General features: G+C 46.4%; 1 protein-coding gene across 4 annotated transcripts in view; it reads right to left on the bottom strand.

Annotated features, from left to right (window-relative positions):
* Positions 1-28,000, bottom strand: part of dlg3 (discs, large homolog 3) — a gene marked incomplete at its 5' end in the record, with an annotated part of 126,297 nt that overhangs the window by 86,554 nt on the left and 11,743 nt on the right. For 3 of the 4 annotated variants that reach the window (XM_083652388.1, XM_083652387.1, XM_083652386.1), the window contains one exon: positions 7,762-8,127. In XM_083652388.1, coding sequence (XP_083508514.1) covers positions 7,762-8,127 — 366 coding nt within the window. Of the gene's footprint in view, positions 1-7,761; positions 8,128-18,540; positions 18,649-25,297; positions 25,387-28,000 lie in introns of those variants that run through there. The other variant, XM_083652389.1, reaches the window with a different exon arrangement.

Raw genomic sequence — 28,000 nt, 5'->3', positions numbered from 1 at the left:
TCTCTCTCTATAGCCAAGCACATACACAGTCTCTCTCTCTCTCTATAGCCAAGCACATACACAGTCTCTCTCTCTCTATAGCCAAGCACATACAGTCTCTCTCTCTATATAGCCAAGCACATACACAGTCTCTCTCTCTCTCTATAGCCAAGCACATACAGTCTCTCTCTCTCTATGGCCAAGCACATACACATACACAGTCTCTCTCTCTATAGCCAAGCACATACACCGTCTCTCTCTCTATAGCCAAGCACATATACAGTCTCGCTCTCTCTATAGCCAAGCACATATACAGTCTCGCTCTCTCTATAGCCAAGCACATACACACAGTCTCTCTCTCTCTATAGCCAAGCACATACAGTCTCTCCCTCTCTATAGCCAGACACATACAGTCTCTCTCTCTCTCTCTCTCTCTCTCTCTCTCTCTCTCTCTCTCTCTCTCTCTCTCTCTCTCTCTCTCTCTCTCTCTCTCTCTCTCTCTCTCTCTCTCTCTCTCTCTCTCTCTCTCTCACCACGCCCACAGACATATTTGTTCTTCCGGTTCAGCGCTAGTTGCCTACTGTGGCTAATATTAGCCGCTAGTTAGTTATGTTATATGGCAGTAAAATGCCACTGAATGACGTTAGTTTTTTGTTTATAACGTGGCTATATTCATAACATTTTCTATCTCGGATGCGTTATTTCGAATCCCACATAGGTTACGCTGGCGCAAAACGTGTGGGTTTCAGGACGAAACAGTCTCGGGCCACTAACGTCATCTTTAGAGCACAATATTCCTGGAATGCAAGTTTAACTAAACAGTTACATGTCCTCTGCATTCTACATAAAATTAAGATATTACGGGTTGTTTTATTTTGTATGTTACATACTTATTGGCCAAGATATGTTAGTTTATGGGGGAGTCATTCTGCCAGTTTAGGAGGGGAGTGTGGGTGGCCATCTTGCCTGCGGGGTTTTTGGCAAGTCTAAAACGGAAATACTATTACGAAATGACATAATGCGGAAGCGTCCATGTGTGGGCAAAGAATAAGTTGAATAGAGTGTATAGAGCTGTAGGTTATATATATATATATATACAGTATATAAAATAAAGAATGTTACTACTTGTGGCCACACTGTGTTCTAACGAGCAGTGCATTCGATGTGCATAACTGTGCTGGCAATGGACACAGCACGTTCCAGTGCATCCTGCCTTTGCCAGAGGACCTCCATGTTGAATCCCACAGAGCAGAGCACAGCCACAGAGATGTGCGAGTGCAGGGAAAAGGGAGAAGCAACATCAGACCAATGAGTGGAGGCTTTTAAGGAAAGGCTAGGAGGTGGGATTCCACGCAGCTGAAGCTGAAGTCCTGGGTCACATGCAGCTCCAGCGGCTGCCCGCCACAGATCAAGCTGTACTCGCCTCCTCTAATGGTGGCTCAGTTGTCAAAGTCTCCGCAGCACACCCACGTAAAAGGCTGACTGGCCATTTCCCAAGCACAAGTCCTTGCACCCTCTTAAGGTGCATAAAAAGCTAACTTTTGTAAAAGCCCACATAAATATTGCAGTGGACCATGTCCACCTTGTTTCATAGTGCATATGCGGTGATCCATCATCTTCTCCCTCAAAATTCTTATGGGCCCAGTACACTTTGCTTTTGGCTAGAGGTCTGTGTCATGGATGTGTGGAGAGACAGGTGATAAGGGGAAGATAGTCTCGCTTGACCAGACTATCTCCGTTTAGGACTTTACCCAGCACTGGAGAGTCTGGCTCAACCTACTCTCATTCTGGTATAAGGAAGGGGGGAAAAAACACTCTACATTGTTTGGATTTCTTTAAGTTAAACCGGAGCAATCGAGTAAGAGTGTGGCGCCAGCGTAGGTCCAAAATGCATGACTCAGTAGCCAATGAACAGCCAGGAAGGGGGCTCGCGCTACGTTTGCATGCATAAAATAAAGCTGTTAATATACAATTTGATTCTTTAAACCTCTGACCCTTTCAAAGTACATCACAAACGGTCCATTTTGCTGCAACTCGACAGAGCTGCTTAATCCAGAAGCTTACTTCCGGGAACTTTTGTGAGGTAAAAAAAACGGGTCCATTGGAGTGAATGGAGATGTTGCAACTCTTCTATTATACAGCTCTAAGTTAAACCAATCACCAATCGCCTTGGGTGGCGCTAAGCGCACAGGATAGAGCAAACAAAACAAGGATGGAGGATGAAAACAAAATCTAAAACAAGTAAATAGTCCATAAAAAAATCTGATATTAAAATGTCAAATATCAATTCAGAACTCATAATTCAGATTCAGTCGTCTGATGGCACAAATCCAACCCCATAGATAGACAGCTAGATACTGTAGATAAATAGTATTGGCTGGGATTCTCGAGTCCTTGTGCAATGACAATTGAAATTCCAAGTGACCATAAGGACGCAGCTGCTGACAGGCAATAAGACAACATAGCAATTACTTCCAGAGGAGAAAGTCTGGTGGCTCCTCGCCATAGTAGCAGATTGTCACAGCTAATGGGATTATGGCGTAACGGCGGTGAACTGGACCTTATTGCCTGGATCTCCTTCTTTCAGGGCAGGGAGCAGCTGGCAGATAAAGGTCACACAAGAGCAAAGGTCGCGGACTTCACGTCCCAGCAACCACCACTCCTGCTACTGTACTGTACCTGTTTTACATTCATGCTGGAACTCTGTGACTATATGAAACTAGTGTGAGAGCTCGGGTACATGTTGTGTACACCGGTCTATCAGTTTACATCACAAAGTGGGCATGCCACAAAGAAGAGTGTCCCATCCCTCTCCAATCAAGACCCTGTAGATTCACCCTAGTTGCCGAAATGGAACGCTGGTGTCATCTGGTATGTACATTTCTCCCCCCCCCACACAAGGTGACCAATCACATTCCTCCCCCCACACGAGGTGACCAATCACATTCCTCCCCCCACACGAGGTGACCAATCACAACTGAAGAGCAAAATACAAAGTGTCTACTAAACAGCAGCGAGTGAACTCAGATTGTTTACATGAACATGTTTAAGAGCTATAGATTATAGATTTTAAGCATACTGTATATATACAGTGTACAGTATATATATACATATATATATATATATATATATATATATATATATATATATATATATATATATACATATATATATATATATAGAAACTGGAATGGAAATACTGCAGACTATAGATATAAATATATCTTTGTATCTTTATATAGGTTGAGATAAGAAACTATATAATTATAGTTTTTCGTGTGCTGCATATAACACATAAGCAAGGAGAAGAAGGGGGACGGCAATAACAAAAACAAGCAAGAAAAATATAGAAATCGTGATAGGCAGCCCTCCTGGACATCCAACATAACTGATGGTTTATGTGAGTCAGCACTGCACCGTATGTCCCTGATACTGTGTATTGAATTTTTACATAAAAATTACATTACATAAGCCACTGCCGTCAATTAAACAGGCATAGTGGGCCCTCAGAAAGGCAGCGTCTGCGTAGGCAGCCATGTTTCTTCCCTCCTCGGCCAAGCAGTGCTTTCAGGATGACATCATTTGTGGGGGTCAAGGGGTGGCCTGGCCTTGTGAGTGCAGGAGCACTAACAGCCAGGGAAGATGGAGGTGTGCTGGAGATAAACCCTAATGCATCCCCGTCTGGCTCAGGCTGCTGGCACTCTGGCACCCCACCCCTGACTGAGCATCATTCATGACATCTGACGCTACATCTCACAGCTAATCAACCCTCCATGTCGCCCCCCCCCATTCTTAATTGCTCTGTACACAGGGCCACAAAAGAGCGAGCTTGCTTGAGTGTTTACCCCGTTTTAAATAAAGCTTATAAAACTGAATAAAGGTTATTGAATTCTCCTCCAATCTCCATCGACCTCCTCCCCTCTCCTTTGCTCCTACTCACAGCGGGAGCCACAAACTGGAGGAGATGACACATCCCCTCCCATCAAAGAAAGGAATATCAGCCAATGAGAGCGCTGACATGTAATGCTGCTGTATACAATATATATGCAAATTAACTTCTCTTGCTTCTTAATTATCTGCAACAATGGCCTGAACACATAGACAGATTCTGCACCTGCAATGAAAGTGTCATCCATCTTGGCCTTATTGCTCAACCTAGATCTCTAAATAAAAGAAAGGAAACGCTGATCACAGTGCCCCCGGTTGAGGGTGACGTGCAGATCTCCTGCTTCTTTGCTTTCTTTCAAGACGAGCTCATCGATGGAGCTCTCTTGATCTGATGGGAAGATTCCAGGTTTCAGACGGAGGCTTTCACGATCACACGGTGAGTAGGGGATCCAGCTCAAGACATTTGGACAGAGAGCCTTTTGTAAATCCCATCCGCTAATACTCCCTGGGTTGCTGTTAAAGGGAGGGCAAATCAAATCTGACCGGACAAAATCTCATCAGATAGATGTGCAGACCAATGACACCAGTAAATCAATGTTACTGGAAAAGAGATCACTTACACACGCACAAATACGCAAGCACGCGCGCACACGCACGCATGCACGCGCGCATGCGTGTACACACACACACACACACACACACACACACACACACACACACACACACACACACACACACACACACGCACACACACACACACATCTGATAAAGGCAAGAAAGGCTTTCAAGCAGTAATCACCTATGGGAGTGTTTAACATTGCATTAATATAAAACACCACTACCACTACAAAGAGCAAATCCTCCAAAAGACAAGAGTCTAGAATGGCACTGGGGGAGGGGGGTGGCGGGGTGGGGTTGTAGAAGCATTTTGGACAAGTTTAATATCTTGTTGGTAATAAATAAAGTAAAAATCCAATTAATATTTCAAGCTAATCATAGCCACAGAGCTGGAGAGCACACAAAGACAGATTGGAGCCCGCGGGGAGAGAGGGGGAGCTTTCTGAGATTCTGACTGAAGCTTCCCAATAGACTGAGGTCTCTACTTTGCTCAGATGGAAATGCAAAAGCTTTTGTTTTAAAAGAATGATCCCAACTGGCTTCACATGGAATCATCCATCATTAACCTAGCACGCCTTTGACAAAAGCCAATCTTTTTGTAAATAGATGACATGGAGGGGAAAAAAGAAAAGAAAAACAGATGCAATCAATAATGTCATCATCATGTCGTCTAATGAGTGCCTCAGACGTACGTGAGCGTTCATTGGCTACTGGAACAATTTCGCAGTATGAACGCTCAAAGTATAAACAGCGATCTCAAATTATTTTGAATGCCGACAACACTAGGGGTTATTCGGCGTCCATCGTGCTAGCGCGAAAAAAAAACACAAGTTCGTTTGAACGCTGCTGCGCCTGTAAGGCACGGTAGACGAGTGCGGCTGGGCGTGTTTGATTATTACTGCTGCTCATGTGGACGCCTTGCTCTCCGGCTTCTTGTGTGAGCGCGCTGGGTAGGTAGTGGGGGAGGGGTACCATTCACATTCCCATCCATGGATGAGCAATGGTGACTGAGGAGAGCTGGGAGGGATGCTTGGGTGGGTGGGTGGGTGTGTGGGGGATAGGGGTGATATGTTCATCCATAGCCATTTGTAGGAGGGACGGAGGGGGGGGGGGGGGGAAGGGGTGCATACTGTCCCCATACAGGCCATTTTGGGAGGTGGAGGGACAGATGCTTGTCCACAGTGTCAGGGCCTCTCTTCCTCACCACCACCAACCGCCTCCTCTTATGTAACCCCCTCCCCCTCTCCAGGCCTGCTGACTGCATTTATTGGCTTATTTCATCTCTTTTTCAACCTGAGCATTTTCACCCCACCGACTGCTGCTTTTCCCACATCATCATGGCTGATTCTTTACCCTGTAATTCCTGCCCCCCCCCCCCCCCCCCCGCCCCCCCGCCCCCATTCTAGTGTTTGCTCCCCCTTTGGTCGATGTTGATCATCTTGGATTCAAGCCATGAATGCCAGGTTGGATATTTTCTCTAGCGAGTTTTTGCCTGTATTGCGTACACAGCATGCATGATACAGCCATCGGGAGAGGAGGATCATTTGAAAGGACAGAACGAGCAAAGGCTTCTATCCTGAGTGATTTATCCATCGACAGTTCTAATGCTTTTGATATGGCAACAACACAAGACGCTAAATCACCATGCGCCCGAAAAAACACTTTGCAATGTCGAATATGTAATCCATGTCGTACAGTATGCTCGAAATGAGCAGCAGGATATTTAGGGAGTAGTACTGATGGAAGGGGGGGAAAAAACACACTATATAACTGCTTACATAATCAAAAGTGCTGTGAGCTTTGAAACGTGGGAGAAATGAAACACGCCTGATTGGTCTGTGTGCAGCTGATAAGGCTGTGCTTTCTAATAGATTCTCAATGCAACGTGAGTTTAAAGAAAGTAGCGTTGCTCAATCTCTTGCGCCCTTCTAACGGCTGAAAGCTCTCCGCGGCTGTTAGCGGAGGAGGTAACCTGGTCGTCAGGTTCAGCCAGGTTTGCGGCTCATCTATGTGGTGGGCTCAGCTCAGGGAGATCTCTCTCTCTCTCTCTCCCACATTGCCACTGAAATCCCAGCCTCCATTTTACCCCTGTGCCTTTTCCTCACCTCTCTCCTGCTATTACTGCCCTGTGCTTGTTGATCCAAACACAGACAGACATTATACAATACGGTGGCTTCTTCGCTTGCCGCAAACGCTCGACCACATAGACACATACTCGCGCACAGCAAGAAGCATCTCTTGAATTTCATGCTCACCAAGCTGCCCTTCCCCCACCCCAGCTCACACACATGCACACATGCACACATACACACACCTTTCTTAATTACAGATTGTGCTTCTAAAGCTGCTCCTCTGACCTTTGATCAAATGTTGTTGATTTTTTTATGTTTGAGGCAAATAAATGGAACGGATATGATAGATGTAAAATGCAGAGCGTGTACAGTAAAGATGTAAAGGGCGGTTTAGTTCAGTGTACGGGGTGAATGGCAGGCATCTTTGAGATACAGTGTTGCTGATTCTCTGTATTTGGTCACATTACATTCTGATTCTTTTAAGCAAAAGCGTCTTCGGGGAAAAAAATGGAGGCCCTAAGCAGGAATGGATGCTATAAGAGATCGCTTTCATCATCCCTTCCTCTACTCTCTGACCTGAAGGGAGAGCATCCTTCAATGAGTTGATTTTTTTGAGAAATCGACATTGCATTCTGACATTAGACCAGATGGCTTCTGCAATCGGCAGATCGGCTTGTCTGCAGTGGAATGTGAGTCACTGGCCTGAGAAACAACTTAAAATCGTTGGGAAATTGCGTCTTTTAGCGTTGCTTCATTGAATAAAAATGCACTATTGTTTTTGGCCTCTGCTAACGGCACCGGCGTAAGCCTTTAATGGAACGCACTAGGTGTGTTAAATCTAGAAGCATTATCCATCTGCAACAAATCCAAACACGCAAAACATGACCATGTGTATGTCATTATAATAGATCAGTCCTGCTCTGTCCTCTACTGCTTCCATGGACCAACCACAAACAATGAGATTGTGAAACAGAAGGGCTTGGGATGAATACTAAATATGAATCCTCTTCCATAAACCAACAGGCTCAGCAGTTCTCAAGTTGTCCATGACTGTCTCTGTTCTACTACAGCAGCAGCTCATCACATCCCAGGCTCACCTGTCCCTGCGCCAGGCCCCAGAGGCCTGATCTACCTCACTAAACTGAAGAAGAAGAGTTACCTGGTCGTACCTGAGCTACCTCAATAACTGAAGAAGAAGAGTTACCTGGTCGTACCACTCCCGGTTGGTACAGGTGCACTCTGGCCACCATCCTCCTTGGCCGCCAGAGTTGTTGCCGTTTACTTTGGGGCCGCCCTTGGATTGGCTCTTGGGGTTGGGGCCTCCGGGACCCCCGCCAGACATGATCTTGCCCTTACTTCTCCCCAAAGTGCCCCCTCCTCCTCCCATGCTTCCCCCTCCCCCTGAGGCCGGAGGGGGTAAGGTCTGGCCTCCCCCGTAGCCCGGCGGGTATCCATAGGGTTCGGCCTGCCACTCTCCTCCATACGACGGGGCGTCCATCCTGCGCAGGGCAGCCATACGCGTCACCTCATAACATTCTGGGCACTTGCAGCAGTGGTGGTGTTTGTGCATGCTGGCTGGGCTGGACGCGGAGCGGAGCGGCACTCTGTCTCTGCTGCCTCCTCAGATCTCACACAGCACGCTGCGATCGGCTCACAGAGCGCCGGCGCCGACGGAAATAACGCTAATCACACAAATTTCTACCGATTTTCCCTTTTTCGTCAAATCCGGTTACTCTCCTCTTTATCCTCTCGGATGGGGGGGAGGGGGGGGGGGGAGCCAGGAGGGCGGGAAGTAGCAACAGGAAAACAAAAATCAAAAATGGGCACGTAGTCTTCGTCCTCTTGACGTAGAAGATCAAAGGAAATATTCAAAATATTGTATACGACCACACAATCAGAGACCAGCCCCGATGGTAGAAATTTCCTCTTGCTTCTCTTGTTTCACAGTGATATGCATATAAATTCATAGATATATATATTCATTTGTTTATATATCATATATATTTACACACACAAATACATATAAAAATATTAATATAAACAAACAAGCACAAATACAGATATGTACAGGGATAAATGTATGTATATTTATATATATATAAATATCTATGTGTGTACAAATATATATATAGATATATAAACAATATGTATAAATAAATGGTATCCTCAGATGAAAATCGTCCTCTGTATTTTCTTCCTTTCTGCCAAAAGCTCTTCCTCACGTTTTTCCTCCTGCGTTGAGAAGCGTTTTCCTCCTTTCTCTCTCTTTTCTCAGCCTGCAGAGAGGAGCTGAGCACCGGATCGTCCTCTCAGCCTGCGTGCCCTAGATGTGGATTATTCAGAGGGATGCGAGTGAGCGAGAGGGAGATGGAGAGCGAGAGAGGCAGAGAGAGAGAGAGAGAGAGAGAGAGAGGCAGAGAGAGAGGCAGAGAGAGAGAGAGAGAGAGAGAGAGAGAGAGAGAGAGAGGCAGGGAGGGGGAGATACGTAGCAGCATCCCTCCAGCACCTCAGCAATGACAGCCACAGCCAATCAACTGGCAGCGCTGCCAGCAGCAGCAGCAGCAGCAGCAGCACCAACAGTACAGAGCGCTTCACTGGCTGCTCTTAAAGGGGCCACGCCGCCTAAACCTCCCTGATGCCTGCATCGGGTGAAAAGATGCTGTTTCACAGATCAAGGGATGAGAAAAAAGGCTGTATTTGTCCATCTTCTCGGTATGTTAAATGGAAACGGTGATGATGCTCACGCTCTTGATCTGTTATTTCCCGTCTTCGCCTGAGATCCACGAACAGTCGGTCTAATCTGTGTTTTTCATCGGGCCCAGTGCAGCCAAAATGCAACTCAAAGTGCACAGCCCTGTCCCCTCAGACTGCTCACCGGTCACCTCCATGGTCATCTTTAGTTCAACTGTGTAGCCTGATGGTTTCTTGGCACTATTGATTGACAACCTCAGGCTCTGTGTCACAGCACAGCACACACATCTGTAAATAATCTAACAATGGAGCAGATGACAATCCTTTTCCTCCCGGGCATCCCTCGACTTGCCTCTTTGACAGAGGATGCGTTTTGAATCACGCTGCATGGCGTCACATCATTCTCTCTTCCTCTTTTTTTAATATGACTTTTGGCAAAGCAGGAAGGCTGCTGAATTCCCAGTGCAAAGCCGTGCCCGTGCGCAGCATTGTGTCAAAGCGAGCACTGCGAGAGAACACTGCACGCCTAACGCCTCATCCAGGAAGCACGGGGGGAAATATTGTATGTTCAACAATGATGACATCAACACATGTGTACGCAAGCGAGAGATGACACGCTTGGGCTTTCGAGTGGGTGGAGGAAGAGATTGAGAGTGAGAAGAATGTGTCAAAGAGAGAGAAAAGAGAGGAGGAGATACTATGTATCTGGTTTTCATGCATCTGTGGCAGTGATATTTTATTCCAGTAATGCGATAGGACTGCCTGAACCATTTTGCACGCTTTAGATGGTTTTTTTTAGAGGGACTTACAGTGTCGCCATTAAAGCCCTGCATATATTATGCATTATTAATGAAATGTGAGGGGGGAATGGAACTGGGTGCGTCTGTGTGGGGGAGTATTTGGTACGTAGTCTGTGTGTTACAGAGACAGCAGTTCAAGAGCGCCCGTTAACGCCAAGTGCCTTCTTGTGTTTGGACGAACACGTCACAGAGACAGAGTGCCTTGTATAGATGATGTGTATATTAATGTGTGTTTGAGGCCGAGTGCACACACACTGCACTGTGTTGCAGCTCTACCAGGAGGCGCACACAGCAGGCTCAGCCACAGTTAATTACATGCAACGGTAACTCGCATCATTACCATGCTATTCTTCTGCTCTAACCTATACGGATTTGGCTCGCAGAGCGCAGGGAGAGGGAAAACTTTGGCGTTTTAAACCGAGACGGGGTGGTGGTGGTGGTGGGGGGGGGTGGTGGTGGTGAGAGCTTCAAGTTCCACCGTGGGATGCAGTCACAAACCCTGCTGAGGCCAATCAGGGTTTGAAGGTGGGGCTTCAACGCAGTGGCTTGAAAGGACGTGGTAAGCATGTATCCATCATCACACACATGACCGAGCACATGTTGCAAGCATCCTCCCCAGCCGTGCTCTGTCTCTCTTATAAACTGTCCCCATCACATTTACCATTCACTGCTATGCAGTGCGGAGGGGGGGGGGGGGGGGGAGTTTGCAGTGAAAGATATGCAGTGCTGCTCGACAGACTGCACGGGGGAAAGGGAAACTATACACTATAAAGGCAGGAGGATGGATTGAGGAAAATAGAGACTGTAGCAATGAATGACCAAAGATGTGTTGTCTGTATGTCTCTGTTATCTCTGTATGTGTGGGCGTGCACATATACACACACGTGTCTGAAATATGTAGTACCTCTGGGGGGGAGGAATCCTCTTCCTTTAAATATTACATAATATGAAATGTAAAAAATGTTGGTAGGTCTCCTCTGAGCCAATCAATCGCTGGTCCTCTCTGGATGAGAGGGAGAACAGGAACAGGAAGCTAGCACGGGCCTAATCAAACCAGGACTAGGGGACAGAAATGGACTTGAAGGCTAATGTAGTTGTAACACATTATATAGTTCAGTGAAAGCCTACCGTTCGCTCATCATGCATCGTGCTGTGATTACCATTAAAGCACAAAACTGCATTCCTCCAAATTGCTTGGTGAAGACACAGATTATAAGAGAAAGAACACATTTTTGGAGCACTAAATATGTATGACATTGATTATTTTTCTAATAAGGTTGCTGCAAGAATGGAAATGTCATTAATTTACTAGATTGTTAAGAGCCTTTTAAGTCGAAACAGTTGCAAATTGTCCCCAGTAGCAAGTATTTGAATGAGGGCTCAAATAAAATTGAGATTGCGATTTAATATCCTTTAATATGCCTCAAAATAAAAGTTCCATCCCTACAAAGTTGCGAACACAATGCTTAGGATGTATCCAGCAATGACAAGTGTCCAAACATGACAAACCTGCCACCCAGATAATATTATTATTTTTCCCTATGTAAAAATGACAGGGTCTGTCACTAGTATTTCTTAAGTGGCTATAAAAACGTTTTGGAAATCGACCAGTGTACTAGCATCAAATAACCAAGGGGGGGAAAAGCCTATAATAATCCATGAAGTAATCTGCCAACTGTTAACTTGTCCTCAATTGCACTTAGAAATTTGAACAAGTATTCTGCTATGTGAGGAGTAAAAGACCTTGCTTTAGTAACTACTGTATTATAAAAAAAGAAAGCCAAATAATCAAATAAAAAACGATTGACAGCAGTGTTCATGCCTCATATCATGGAACATAATACAATAACACTATTCATCATAATTGGACCAGGAGCAATATCAATGAATAGAATATCACTAATAGCAATATGAATTAAAAAAAACAGTCATTCTCACACCCACCCACCCATCCACCCATTATGTGGGTGCGTGTGCGTGTGTGTGTGTGTATGTGTGTGTGTGTGTGTGTGTGTGTGTGTGAGAGAGTGCGTTTTGAGTGTGTGTGTGTGTGTGTGCTTCCTTGGTAAATATTGTGCCCAATTAAACGGCTCGGACCGGAAAGATGCGGATCAACAGCATACGGTAATTTATCTTGTGAAATGAAACAGGTGACCTCTGACCCTCGGTTGACAAATGAAAAAGAAGGCTCTGTGATTTATGATATAAACGAGGGAATTATCCGCTGGTTCTGAGCAGAGCTGCTCCACCACAGCACAGCCCACCTCTCCTGCACCCCCACCCCTATCAGCCCAGTGTCAGCTTGCACAGTCCCTATTACATAAACCCACCTGGACCACCACCCTCTAACACACACGCACACACACACACACACACGCCACTATTATAAACATTACAACCCCCGACCACTACACAGACCGCGCATCAAGCTTTTCCGTCATTTCTATGCGTTGCTCCGAGAAGCAATGTGACTACTCCTTGATCAGCTGACCGGATGCAGCACCATATAAGGACAGTCGGTAGTGGCACTCTTAAAGTGCCAGTTCCTCCATCAACGGATAGCATGTTGCTATATTGTAGCCTTAATGAACTGCAGGGGGAAAGGGTGTGTTTGAGGCAGCAAGACAATACAAGTCTGTCTCTGGCGTCGTTACGGATCTTAGCAGCGTCCACGTGTTGGAACCAGCACATGGCCTGTACACAGAGGATCACATCCTATCTGTCATGGAGAATGTAGGTGAATCTTTACAGTCAATGGTGCACCCCTCAACAAATCATAGCACTGTAAAGGCGTGTGTGTGTGTGTGTGTGTGTGTGTGTGTGTGTGTGTGTGTGTGTGTGTGTGTGTGTGTGTGTGTGTGTGTGTGTGTATTATGCGTCTTTGCGACTGTGTGAGAGTATGGCAGAGAGAGAGAGAGAGAGAGCGGCCGCCAGACAGAAAAGCAGGGAGCCCGAGAGAAATGATAGGAAGAGACAGAGAGAGAGAGACAGAGAGACATTCGCTTTGCACTGAAAGAGGAAGTAACCTGCCAAGGAGCCGCCACTTTGCACAGCCAGAGATGCAGAGGCAGAAAACAAAGGCTACGCCGGCTAAGACTCCTATTAATAGGCCCCAGTGGCAGAGAACAGCTGCTCTACCACACACCAAACACAGCACATTCAACTGATAGAATAATGAGAGAGAGAGAGAGAGAGAGAGAGAGATAGGCAGAGAGAGAGAGAGAGATAGGCAGAGATAGAGAGATGCATACACATGGATGGGGGCATGAGCGGAGAGAAATGGAGGAAACGGGGAAGGCGGACGAGAGGAAAAGGGGAATATATGATGGCATGAAGAACGAGGAGAGAGAGAGACTGTATGGCGTAGATACTGTGAATGCAGACAGAGAAAGAGACTGGTGAGTGCAGAGAGAGTCTGTGTCAAAAATAATTAGACAGAGAGAGAGAGAGAGAGAGAGAGAGAAAGAGCTACTGTATATAACAGAGGATAAGTAGCAGGTGAAAAGAATACGATGCGCTGGAAACATGCTATCAGAAAGGCGAGGCAGGTTAATATATGATGGGGTAAGATGCTAAAGTTCTAGATAACGGAGACGAGGCAGAGACAGGTGTCCTGTGTGTGGGCAGAAATGCCATGACTAGAGGGGGCATTACTGAAGCATGGATGCCGATTGCCGAACAGAAGGAGGGGAGTAAAAATAGAGAGAAAAATAAGAGAAAAACACAGAGACAATCACAAAGTGTTTGTGTCTCCATGTGTGCACGCCAATGCATAATCATCTCTGTACAATTAGCCGTTGAGCTCGCGTCAGAGAGCTGTGCATCTCAACACCACAGAGAGCCATGATGCATCTCAACACACAGAGAGCTGTGCATCTCAACACACAGAGAGCCATGATGCATCTCAACACACAGAGAGCCATGATGCATCTCAACACACAGAGAGCTGTGCATCTCAACACACAGAGAGCCATGATGCATCTCAACACACAGAGAGCCATGATGCATCTCAACACACAGAGAGCTGTGCATCTCAACACCACAGAGAGCCATGATGCATCTCAACACACAGAGAGCCATGATGCATCTCAACACACAGAGAGCCATGATGCATCTCAACACCACAGAGAGCCATGATGCATCTCAACACACAGAGAGCTGTGCATCTCAACACACAGAGAGCCATGATGCATCTCAACACACAGAGAGCCATGATGCATCTCAACACACAGAGAGCTGTGCATCTCAACACACAGAGAGCCATGATGCATCTCAACACACAGAGAGCCATGATGCATCTCAACACACAGAGAGCTGTGCATCTCAACACCACAGAGAGCCATGATGCATCTCAACACACAGAGAGCCATGATGCATCTCAACACACAGAGAGCCATGATGCATCTCAACACCACAGAGAGCCATGATGCATCTCAACACACAGAGAGCCATGATGCATCTCAACACCACAGAGAGCTGTACATCTCAACACACAGAGAGCCATGATGCATCTCAACACCACAGAGAGCCATGATGCATCTCAACACACAGAGAGCCATGATGCATCTCAACACACAGAGAGCCATGATGCATCTCAACACCACAGAGAGCCATGATGCATCTCAACACCACAGAGAGCTGTGCATCTCAACACCACAGAGAGCCATGATGCATCTCAACACACAGAGAGCCATGATGCATCTCAACACCACAGAGAGCCATGATGCATCTCAACACACAGAGAGCCATGATGCATCTCAACACCACAGTCCTTGCTGAGTGTGCAGCATCATCCGTGGATTCATGAATGTGCTCGGTGCATGAGAGCGCGTGTGTCTGTGTGTGTGCGCGGGGTGTAAAGACTGACACACACGCACGTGCATGTGGGTGTGCACACACACGCACACACACACACACCACACACACACACATAAGAATTAAAAGAGAGATGAAAAAGAGAGGAAGAAAAGCAGAGAGAAGCGAGGAGAGAGAGAGAGAATGAGGCAGTCTGTAGGGATGCAGGCGGGGGAGGAATGTGGTTTCCATGGCAACCTGAGGAAGGCTGAGCTCTGGGTGTCCGTTCCAGCTCTGCACTGCACCGGCCCTCGCCTCTCTCTCTCTCTCTCCAGCCTCCCCCACTATCTCTCTCTGTCTCTCTTTCTCCCTCTATTCCTCTCCCTCTCTCTATTCCTCCCTCTCTGTCTCTCCCTCTCTCCTGTTCCCAGTGCCTCCTCAGCCACCCCCTCCCTCCTTCATGTGAGAGAGGGAGTCAGTGCTCTCTCTCAGCTCCATATTATCTACAGCAGCTCCTCTCTGAGAGCCGTGGAGTCAAACTACAGCAGCTCCTCTCTGAGAGCCATGGTGGAGTCAAACTACAGCAGCTCCTCTCTGAGAGCCATGGTGGAGTCAAACTACAGCAGCTCCTCTCTGAGAGCCGTGGAGTCAAACTACAACAGCTCCTCTCTGAGAGCCGTGGAGTCAAACTACAACAGCTCCTCTCTGAGAGCCATGGTGGAGTCAAACTACAACAGCTCCTCTCTGAGAGCCATGGTGGAGTCAAACTACAACAGCTCCTCTCTGAGAGCCATGGTGGAGTCAAACTACAGCAGCTCCTCTCTGAGAGCCATGGTGGAGTCAAACTACAGCAGCTCCTCTCTGAGAGCTGTGGAGTCAAACTACAGCAGCTCCTCTCTGAGAGCCATGGTGGAGTCAAACTACAGCAGCTCCTCTCTGAGAGCCATGGTGGAGTCAAACTACAGCAGCTCCTCTCTGAGAGCCATGGTGGAGTCAAACTACAGAAGCTCCTCTCTGAGAGCCATGGAGTCAAACTACAGCAGCTCCTCTCTGAGAGCCATGGTGGAGTCAAACTACAGAAGCTCCTCTCTGAGAGCCATGGTGGAGTCAAACTACAGAAGCTCCTCTCTGAGAGCCATGGTGGAGTCAAACTACAGCAGCTCCTCTCTGAGAGCCATGGTGGAGTCAAACTACAGCAGCTCCTCTCTGAGAGCTGTGGAGTCAAACTACAGCAGCTCCTCTCTGAGAGCCATGGTGGAGTCAAACTACAGCAGCTCCTCTCTGAGAGCCATGGTGGAGTCAAACTACAGCAGCTCCTCTCTGAGAGCTGTGGACTGTGGAGTCAAACTACAGCAGCTCCTCTCTGAGAGCCATGGTGGAGTCAAACTACAGCAGCTCCTCTCTGAGAGCCATGGTGGAGTCAAACTACAGAAGCTCCTCTCTGAGAGCCATGGTGGAGTCAAACTACAACAGCTCCTCTCTGAGAGCCATGGAGTCAAACTGTACCATCACTGTATTTTTATTAGGGCTGGGTATTTGCCACTGATTTCCGATTCGATAGGTTCGATTTGGTATTTCAGTTACAATACCAATTTTGCTTGGATATGAAAGAGATTGTCAAAGAACTAATGTAAATTGTACAAGGAACTCTAACTCTAACCTGCTGCATGATTAAAAGATGTTTACGAGATCTCATTGCGCTAAGAACCAAACCACACGAGTCTAACGGGGTTAAAGCTTCAAGCATCCACGGGAAAAGGCGTTATATTAAAAGATCGACATTGGAATTTATGAATCGATATCAGCTCCTTCAAATGAAGATCCATTCGATATTGATATATCAATTTTTGTTTTTAACCCAGCCCTAATTCCTATGCAGATATTACATTATCATACGATTCCAATGCCACCGCACTTCTAGGCAGCATCCCCCCTCCCCTTCCAAGCCCCCGAACCTCACCCCCCCCCCCCCCCTTCCCCCCCTTGCACTAGTTCTGGGCTCAGCTGAAAAGCCAACGCCTGCGGGCATCATGACGCCATGTGCCGCTGGCTGTGTTGTAATAGGGACGGCATGTGAACACACGACCTTCCACACTACTGAGGAGTGGGCCAAAGCCTTTATCATGAAACACCACACAAGCCCCCAATCGTTCATATTTAAAGTCCCTGGAAACCAAAATCCACAAAAACGTTCTAACTATGTTATTTAGGGTCTTATGTTAGTAATTGTCTGCCTCAGAAATTATTATACATTACTTTCAACCCAAAGCCTTAAAATCGACACTTTTCTACAAGATTCTACAAGGTACTTGCTCATTGAAGAGAGCAGTGCGCGAGGTGCTAAAATGCAGGAGCTTATGACGTCATAAGCTCTATATAACCTTTGTACACGCGCGCAACTCGCCCTTCTCCTTTTGTCGTTCTTTGCCCCCAGTGACAGCACTCGCTCGTCTGTCTCCCACTCACTCTGTGTGCGAGCGGCTGCCTGCCTTCTCTCTCTCTCTCTCTCTCTCTCTCTCTCTCTCTCTCTCTCTCTCTCTCTCTCTCTCTCTCTCTCTCTCTCTCTCTCTCTCTCTCTCTCTCTCTCTCTCTCTCTCTCTCTCTCTCTCTCTCTCTCTCTCTGGACTAGTGAGAGAGAGCGCAGGCAGAGATCTCTTCCTCTCAGTACGCTATGAGCGGAGGAGCAACGCGCGAACACACACACACACACACACACCGGTGTGTGTGTTCGCGCGTTGATCTCTCTTTCCTTCTCTCTCTCTCCTCTCTCCTCCGAGAGAGAGAGAAATTTCCCTGCTGCAATCGGGACACGCCCACACAGTCCGCGGGAGAAAATACACTCTAAAAAATAATAGATTCTCATCACTTTTGCCATGACTGTCAAACCTAAATTTATATACTTTGCAACGTTCATCATCGTTCAAATTTGGCTGGTGGCTTATTAACATAGGGTCCTGTGATGTGATGAACTCAAAATGCTAAATAATAATAAAATATTTCTGGTTTCCAGGGACTTTAACGCACAACAACGCTGAAAGCTTCCTTGTGGTAGACAATTAAAAATGAAATATCGCAGAAACATTGGAGCATGAAAGACAGGCGACAAAATATTGAGCAAATTATGCTGTCACACCATTCCTGACCCAGTCGAATTACAATAATAAACACTATTAATTAGTAGGAAACCTTGTCTAACCCTGGCATAATAGATTCAATTTATAATTGAGACTCGAAAAACGAAAATAATTTAATCTATTTGTTATATGAAATATTACCATTTCTACAGACATGTAATTAGTAGTTAGATCAAGGTTATGTGACGACGTCAAATGGACTGGACAAAATCCCTGACTGAGTTCCCTGGACTGCGCTGTGATTTAATGTGTTGCACAGTGATGTTTCCACACCATCAGAAATGTTCTAAAGGTCATTGAGCTTAATGAAAAGCAACAAACGTCTCATGAGGCTAGGGGGCGCCCCTGTGATGCCTCACTAGGCAGGCCTGGGGCAATGTTTATTCATGATTAGGTTATCTTAGCTTATTAGGATCTATATTGCGCCTACGTGCAGCAGCTACTCTTCCTGGGATCCACAGGACAGACATCCTTCTATCATCAATGGAAACCCTTTGTGTTGTTCAGGAGAACCTGTGCTCAGGGTTCAGGAAAGCCCTGGGAATATCTGCTTTTTGCACTGACCTTGGGTATGTCGACATGGGAGCGAGTCACCAAGCCAGACACCCGCTCCACTTTGTGAGGACTCCGCTTGCTGGTCACTCGAACCCGAGAAACCCCCTCCTCCTGGTCCTATGGGACAGAGCAGGTCAGACAGAGCAGGTTAACATCCAGACAGGAGGGAGCGAAAGCAGAGGAAAAAAAGACCCTCCAGCAACCAGCAACAGGCAGGAGTGGAGATGTGTTGTGTTTCGTGATGCGGTCCACACCAACGGGCAGGAGCCCATGGGGACTAAGTCAAGTTAAGTAAGCCATGTTTCAGCAAGCCATCGTTTTAAGTGTTGGTTACTATTCAGCACTCGCTACATTGGAGCAAAGATAGGAGCGAGCTAATATATCACATAATGCCTGCCTAATGTGTTTATGCAGTGGTAAAAGCAGGGGACCTTTGTAGAATGAAAAGCATAAATATGGGAATATCAGTTTGAGTAATACCACTGGCTAGCTCTCAGGTCCCTGCCCGTCTCCACTAATGAACACAGAGTGCTATTTGTTGTGGAAACACCAGTGGAGGGGAGAAGAACTGCAGGAAGGTCTGATATTACAGTCGAACAGGTCAAACACTGAAACTCAGCCGATTCAAAGTGACAGCAAAGATGGAACTCAACAGATCATCCAAATAACTTTGACAGATATTGATTTCTTTTATACCACAACAGAAAGCTTCCACTGAATGTGGACATGGACACAAAGGATATACCTACCTGAGAGCCGCTGAGATGACTTCCACAGTTTAGAGTACACAGACCCTTAATTGACAGCAGGGGGCAGCCTTTAGAGCAGGCCATCACTGATGCAAGTTTGCAACAACAACAAAAGAAGTTCAGGCAAAACCGCCTTGATGGTTTTCCTAATAAGAAGACGTGTGTGCTCCCTCAGCTGATGCCTCCAAGTTAGAATGAAAGCTGGGCATGATCTCCAGCTGAGTTGAGACAAAATGTCTAAAGTGTTTATATGAATACACACACACACACACACACACACACACACACACACACACACACATGCAGGCTACCTGGTTTTCGCCGCACCCACTAGCAAGCGAGCTTCAGTCATTTTACATTGTCACACAAACAAATCTAAATGTCATCAAGTGTACAGTGTTCTGCTCATGACTGCTGCTTACAGAGGTTTGGACTGGTGGGATGGATCTGATATGCTGCTGTGTGTTATTCCACACATGCTAAGTGAGCTTTGCTGTGATGGCTCCATTCCCACACGGCAGTGCTGACAGGCAGGTCAGCTGACAGGCAGGTCAGCTGACCCTGCCAGGGCCCGGGCCGCCCCCCTGCCCCATCGGCTGCCCCCTCGGCTGCCCCCTCTGTCTAATAGTGGCAGCTAAGAGTATGCCCTTTGCACCACTCAGCACGCAAAAACACACACACACACACACACACACACACACACACACACACACACACACACACACACACGCAGACAGACTTGAGATGAGCTTATCAATTAATCATCACAAGTCATACATTTAAAAATAAATATTCCAATTTCTTTTTAGCCATCAAATCCTCAATTATTCCACGATTACTACATAATAAAGCCAAATATATGACAACCAAAGGTTAGTTCAATCCAAACTCTAATGAATTTAACTAGATAAATTATGAAAGTAGTTTACTAAGAACAAGTCTCCACTAAGTCCCTTTCATTCCTTTTCCAAAGGAGCTATTCTCTACTCTCACCTGCTACTCTACTCTGCACCAAATCAGGGAATGTGCAGACTCATTTAATTTTCCTCCCCTCCTCCACTCAGGTGACAGCATGGCTGGAATACTGATGAGCACCTCGCATGGCGTCCATTGAGTCATCTCTCGCTCTCTCTTAAACTTCCCACTGTGACTACTACTGTGTCTGCATCTCTCTCTCTCTCTCTCTCTCTCTCTCTCTCAAACTTCCCACTGTGACTACTACTTCTCTCTCTCTCTCTCTCTCTCTCTCTCAAACTTCCCACTGTGACTACTACCTCTCTCTCTCTCTCTCTCTCTCTCTCTCTCTCTCGACTGCATCCATCCACATCCACCGAGCTGGTCCGGGCCTGTGCCTGGCCATGCAGCTGGGCGGCAGGGGTGGGGGAAGGGGGAGGGATCAGGAGCCATGCTGCACTGATTAGTGGCTAACCAGGGTGGATCACAGAACTGCTGGGAGAACAGCTGACAGGGGGGGAAAAAAGGAAAAAGTTGAAGCCACAATCTAGTATGTGGTTTGGGTCCACTTCTGAGAGTGTGACAGATTATTAACAGATTATTCTATATCGAGCACTCCTCTTATTCTGCATTGATGCAGGTCAGGAGAGTCACAGATTGTGGCATAATGCTTGCAAATACTTCCCATTCATTCTTGTAAGCCTGATCATCAGAAAATACATGGTTAATATTACTTACTTATTAATTACATGGTTATTATTATTATTATTATATACTTTCTGACAACAAAGTCTTTGGCATTAAGGCATCCGTTTAATTCATTCTCGTGAATGACAAGTTTATTGCATTTTCCCTATTTAACTGACCATGCACTGCTTAAAGAGCAGAAGAGATGTGGATACAGTGATTGAGTGTCTAGATAAGTCCCAGTTTATCTCTAGCCTCCATGATGTAACCAAAGGCTATTGGCAGGTGCCCCTCTCATCCGCAGCTCCACCACAACCTTTGCAACACCCAGTGATCTGTGGCAGTACCAGGTGCTCCCATTGGGCCGGCATGCTTGATGCTTGATGGACTCAATTATTCAGCCCCAACGCCAGCCCAGTACACCAAGTTTTTTTTATTATTATTATTACTATTATTTTTTTCAGATTTCCCCCCCATTTTCTCCCCAATTGTAATTGGCAAATTTCCTCCTCCTGCCCCAGTCGCTGCTCCACCCCCTCTGGCGATCTGGGGAGAGCCGTAGACTAGCACCATGTTTCCTCCCATACATGCGCAGTTGCAAGCCTCCTTCTTTTCATCCGACAGCTGGGAGCTTCACCGGCAGGACATAGCACATGGGAGGATCACGCTATTCTCACCAGTTCTTTTCGGCCCCGACCAGGTGCCCCGACCGACCAGAGGAGGCGCTAGTGCGGCGACCAGGGCACATCCCCTCAATCCGGCTTCCCACCCGCAGACACAGCCAATCGTGCCTGTATGGATGCCCGACCAAGCCGGGAGGTAACACGGGAGCGCGAACATGCGACCCTCGTGTTGGTAGGCAGGGACTCTACCGCTACACTACCCGGACGCCCCAGTACACCGAGGTTTACCTGGCTGGGAGGAAAGCCAGGAGAGGCACTAAGCCATGGGGCACTGGAGGAGCTGCACTGGGTGGGACTCATAGCTCAAACGCCAAGAAGTGCAGCATCGGCCAGTCTTAAACACAGCACTTGCAGTACCAAGTCGCCTGGTGGCTATAGTACAGTACTGCGCCCACAGGAGGAGAAGGTGAAGATGGTGTGACTGTTTCCCCAGACTCTGGGGACAGGAATGGGCAACTTTGATGATAGAGGGCCACAAAAAATGTCCTCGCTACCAGAGGGCCAGATTGTGACCGTGCACTTCCACCAGTACTGTGTATCCTCATCACTCCCAATTACACAATTACAGCTACTAATTTGGTGAGAACAAAATATATATACTGTTAATCAAAGTTTATTATAGCAACTTTTCTATTTTTCATATTCAAATGCATTTAGTAATGTTTCCAATCATTTAATGAACTTAACAGGGAGAGGAAGGGGGGGCGTTCATATGCCTGAAATCAGATTAATGGTATAAATTACCAAGGAGCACAGCGAGAGAAAGGGTTACAAATACAGTAGGGATACTCCTGTGTTGGCAGGTATGTGACATGCTTTTCCCCCTAACCCCCCTAAAAAAGGAGGGTGGGGCGTGGGTGGATTGACCCTAGTGCCGCACTGAGTGAGATCGGGGGCCGCATACGGCCCGCGGACCGCCAGTTGCGCATCCCTGCCCCCAGACAAAGGTACGTGCTTTCTTGTGTTGGGCTGGACTTAATCTCCCTGCTCTCCTCTCTACAGTAGCTGCCCCCTCTCTCTGACCTGACCAAGAAGGACCCAGGAAGCAGACCTGGTTTTGCCCCACCAGCGCTAACCCATGCCACAGACAGAGCATAATATTCTACATTACTTGTATGCGTCTGTGTAATTAGTATGAGGGAAAAAGATCAATTTCTTATGATCTTAAATCAGAAACGTAGAGGTGAACTATTGTATCGTCATACTAATTATTTCAATAACAGCACAATATATATCTGACTGTCTCTCGATATATTTCTGACTGGATTGTTCATGCATGTTACAATGTAAAGTAACACTATCTAGATCTAGACTTTCTACAGGCAAGCTGAGTGTCTCTCTGACCATTCCCAATTCTAATCTCTAGTGTTGCAGACAGTATAAAGCCACTGCTAATATTGTATCCTCTAACTAAGCAGTTGTTATGCGCTTGCGCACTTCCAAATAATTTGCATGCAAAGCAATACACTTTGTTTTATTGAGTGCATTAACCAGTCACATTAAACCTGTTCCCTGCTGGATAATAAAACAGAAGAGTATAAGCTTTAGAAACTAGACTGTCCTTTTTTCTGTTATGGAAGATGAGCCTTCGGGGCATTCCACAAGCCCATTCGAAAAACAGCATTAGATTAAATGAGTCAGTTATTTCACTCAAGTTGTAGCTACAGGAAAGAATGTCTGAAAACATCTTAGCTACATAATTGAGGGGGAGCAGAGAACGCAGGTTGATCAAGATTCAGGTTCAAGCTGAGGATGCTCTGAGACCATCAGACTGGGTGTGTGTGTGGGGATGGGGGTTGGGATCCAGTCTGATATCTCAGAGCATCCTCAGCTTAACCCTGAAGCTTGATCAACCTGCGTTCTCTGCTCGCCCTCAATTATGTAGCCAAGATGTTTTCAGACATCATTTCCTGTACCTACAACTTGAGTTACAGTACAGTGGTTCACATGTTGTGGTCAAATTGAAAATGAATTTGCAGCCCTATAATTCCACATTTGTGTTAAATGTGGAATTTGACACAAATTTGACACACCCCGCCACACACACACACACACACACACACACACACACACACACACACACACACACACACAACAGAAGGTCCTGAAGGTAGCATTTTTCTAATCGGAGTGCTACAACCAGGCCAAAGAGCATTCACTTAATGGGCTATAGAAGTCAGCCAAGGATCAATTTCATTAACATTTTGGCATTGCTGGAGGAAAGTTATGAGGCAATATTAAATCATGCAAGTGATATGAAGTCAGGGGTCCCCTCCCATTCAAAGGCTATTAAGACATCAGTGACATGGAACTACTTGACAAAAAATAGATCAAAATTAACTGCATCCACTGACTTTACTGATATTACACTACCTATTGCAGAGCCATAGACGGTTTTAACTTGACAACATAAACATTCTAAATTGCCCCCAGCTTACTTCCTGTTGCAGTGTTTGCTAGTACAATAGGGGACAGGAAATAAGCTAGGTTTCAAACTGCTCCCTAGCAACACAATTCCATGCAAACCATGCAACCATGAAACCAGCACGCAAAAACACACACACACACACACACACACACACACACACACACACACACACACACACACACACACACACACACACACTCTGTACTTTGCTAGAAATATTCGAAGTGACCATGAGGACAAATACTTGTTATAATGAAAGGTCTGGGTGACCCGATGAGAGCACTCAGTCTGTCTTCCTCTTTTCCCTCTATACACATTCTGCCCGACCCTCACTAGGGCTGGGCAATTATATATATATATATATTCTATTATTTTATCCACTCTATAACGTAAAGAAGCTACAGTAAATAATTGATCCACTCTATAACGTAAAGAAGATACAGTAAATATTTTATCCACTCTATAACGTAAAGAAGATACAGTACATATTTTATCCACTCTATAAAGTAAAGAAGCTACAGTAAATATTTTATCCACTCTATAACGTAAAGAAGATACAGTAAATATTTTATCCACTCTATAACGTAAAGAAGTTACAGTAAATAATTTATCCACGCTATAACGTAAAGAAGCTACAGTACATATTTTATCCACTCTATAACGTAAAGAAGCTACAGTAAATATTTTATCCACTCTATAACGTAAAGAAGCTACAGTAAATATTTTATCCACTCTATAACGCAAAGAAGCTACAGTAAATAATTTATCCACTCTATAACGCAAAGAAGCTACAGTAAATATTTTATCCACTCTATAACGTAAAAAAGCTACAGTAAATATGTTATCCACTCTATAACGCAAAGAAGCTACAGTAAATATTTTATCCACTCTATAACGCAAAGAAGCTACAGTAAATATTTTATCCACTCTATAACGTAAAGAAGATACAGTAAATAATTTATCCACTCTATAACGTAAAGAAGCTACAGTACATATTTTATCCACTCTATAACGTAAAGAAGCTACAGTACATATTTTATCCACTCTATAACGTAAAGAAGCTACAGTACATATTTTATCCACTCTATAACGTAAAGAAGCTACAGTACATATTTTATCCACTCTATAACGTAAAGAAGCTACAGTAAATATTTTATCCACTCTATAAAGTAAAGAAGATACAGTAAATATTTTATCCACTCTATAACGTAAAGAAGCTACAGTAAATATTTTATCCACTCTATACTGTGAAGCAGGCAAATTACCTCCCACGCATCCTCCTGCCGACTATCTTCTTTCACAAGATTGTGCTCTGTGTTCAGCTGCAAGGTCACCTCGTAACACTCCTGGATATCTGCAAGAAAAGAAAAGACAATTAATGAATTCCTCCTTAATTGTCTCAGTCGCTGTTATTTCCCTCCTGGGATTGTTTCAAGTCTTAGATGCAAACTATTCTTACTTCTGCTATCTTTTTTCTTAACCGTTTACTTCCATGAAAAGTTTTGGCTGTGTAAAAGACTCATCCACTCCATCATCGACATATAGGGGACATGTCTTGTTTTCCTCAGTGGTGCTCCGGGTGCAAATGCGGGGGTGGGACGTCTGTTTGCAGAGCAGTTCCATCTTCAGTTTTGCTAAATGTTCTTCTCTTGCCACTGAACAATATGACTCAGGGACTGACTGAGGACTTTGCCATCAAGTCTGCACAGCACACCCAGACTACAATCTTGAGTCTTTCCCCCCCCTACTTGTTGGTTGTTTTCTTTTATCAAACCTCCATTTTACTTTATCTATTACGATAGGCCATTTCCAGTCACATGGCTTTGATGTTTTGGTTGAGATGCAAGGTTATGCAAACTCTTGTACATCTTGAATAAACTCAGGAAATACCACTTGAATAGTGGTCAATTCATGTAAAAGACACAGAAGCAGTTTACACCAACCAGTGCAAATTGTATCATCCCTGCTGCATGCTTTGTTTCAAATGTGATCTGACTGGCAGTTATCCAAGTTATTTCCTGAGGTCTCTGCTTGCAGAAAAGGAACCCGACTAAATCCCCAGTGACAGATTGATTCATATTGGTGAAGATCTACTAGCTGGATGTGAGATGACATGTCAAGCTGTTCTATGAGCAGCAGAAAGAAATGTGACTTTGAAATACATATCAAATAAAATGCTACACGGTGGATAAAAATCCAGGTGGGCAAGAGCACACACACACACAAAAAACTCAGCAGCAGATATTTGTCTTACATAACCAAGTTCTTCAACAAGCGAAGATGGTTAGTGGGCAATGGCAGAAATAATACGCTGTTCGCACATTTTGCATGTTGTAAAGTGAGTGTATTGTGAGCCAAGCATCACTATGCTATATATATCAAAGTAAAACCCTATGAAAGTAGAGTCTTTAGCATGGCTGTCTTCCTCCTTCTTCTTCTTCTTCTTTTTTTGACTGAGCTTCACTGCTCCCCTCCCTTCTCGTCTCCACTCATCACCTCTCGGGTCATGACACACCCACGTCCTGTGGTCACCTCTCGGGTCATGACACGCCCATGTCCTGTGGTCACCTCTCGGGTCATGACACACCCACGTCCTGTGGTCACCTCTCGGGTCATGACACGCCCACGTCCTGTGGTCACCTCTCGGGTCATGACACGCCCACGTCCTGTGGTCACCTCTCGGGTCATGACACGCCCACGTCTTGTGGTCACCTCTCGGGTCATGACACGCCCACGTCCTGTGGTCACCTCTCGGGTCATGACACGCTCACGTCCTGTGGTCACCTCTCGGGTCATGACACGCCCATGTCCTGTGGTCACCTCGGGTCATGACACGCTCACGTCCTGTGGTCACCTCTCGGGTCATGACACGCTCATGTCCTGTGGTCACCTCGGGTCATGACACGCCCACGTCCTGTGGTCACCTCGGGTCATGACACGCCCACGTCCTGTGGTCACCTCTCGGGTCATGACACGCCCATGTCCTGTGGTCACCTCTCGGGTCATGACACGCCCACGTCCTGTGGTCACCTCTCGGGTCATGACACGCCCATGTCCTGTGGTCACCTCTCGGGTCATGACACGCCCACGTCCTGTGGTCACCTCTCGGGTCATGACATGCCCATGTCCTGTGGTCACCTCTCGGGTCATGACACGCTCATGTCCTGTGGTCACCTCTCGGGTCATGACACGCTCATGTCATGTGGTCACCTCTCGGGTCATGACACGCTCATGTCCTGTGGTCACCTCTCGGGTCATGACACGCCCACGTCCTGTGGTCACCTCTCGGGTCATGACACGCCCATGTCCTGTGGTCACCTCTCGGGTCATGACACGCTCATGTCCTGTGGTCACCTCTCGGGTCATGACACGCCCATGTCCTGTGGTCACCTCTCGGGTCATGACACGCTCATGTCCTGTGGTCACCTCTCGGGTCATGACACGCTCATGTCCTGTGGTCACCTCTCGGGTCATGACACGCTCACGTCCTGTGGTCACCTCTCGGGTCATGACACGCTCACGTCCTGTGGTCACCTCTCGGGTCATGACACGCCCATGTCCTGTGGTCACCTCTCGGGTCATGACACGCCCATGTCCTGTGGTCACCTCTCGGGTCATGACACGCTCATGTCCTGTGGTCACCTCTCGGGTCATGACACGCCCACGTCCTGTGGTCACCTCTCGGGTCATGACACGCTCACGTCCTGTGGTCACCTCTCGGGTCATGACACGCTCACGTCCTGTGGTCACCTCTCGGGTCATGACACGCCCACGTCCTGTGGTCACCTCTCGGGTCATGACACGCCCACGTCCTGTGGTCACCTCTCGGGTCATGACACGCCCACGTCCTGTGGTCACCTCTCGGGTCATAACACGCCCATGTCCTGTGGTCACCTCTCGGGTCATAACACGCCCATGTCCTGTGGTCACCTCTCGGGTCATGACACGCTCATGTCCTGTGGTCACCT

This window comes from Poromitra crassiceps (genome assembly GCF_964638095.1).
Source record: "Poromitra crassiceps genome assembly, chromosome: 15".
NCBI classification, from domain to species: domain Eukaryota; kingdom Metazoa; phylum Chordata; class Actinopteri; order Beryciformes; family Melamphaidae; genus Poromitra; species Poromitra crassiceps.
The sequence above is the reverse complement of the archived record's forward strand: the minus strand, read 5'-3'. Positions and strand labels throughout refer to the sequence as shown.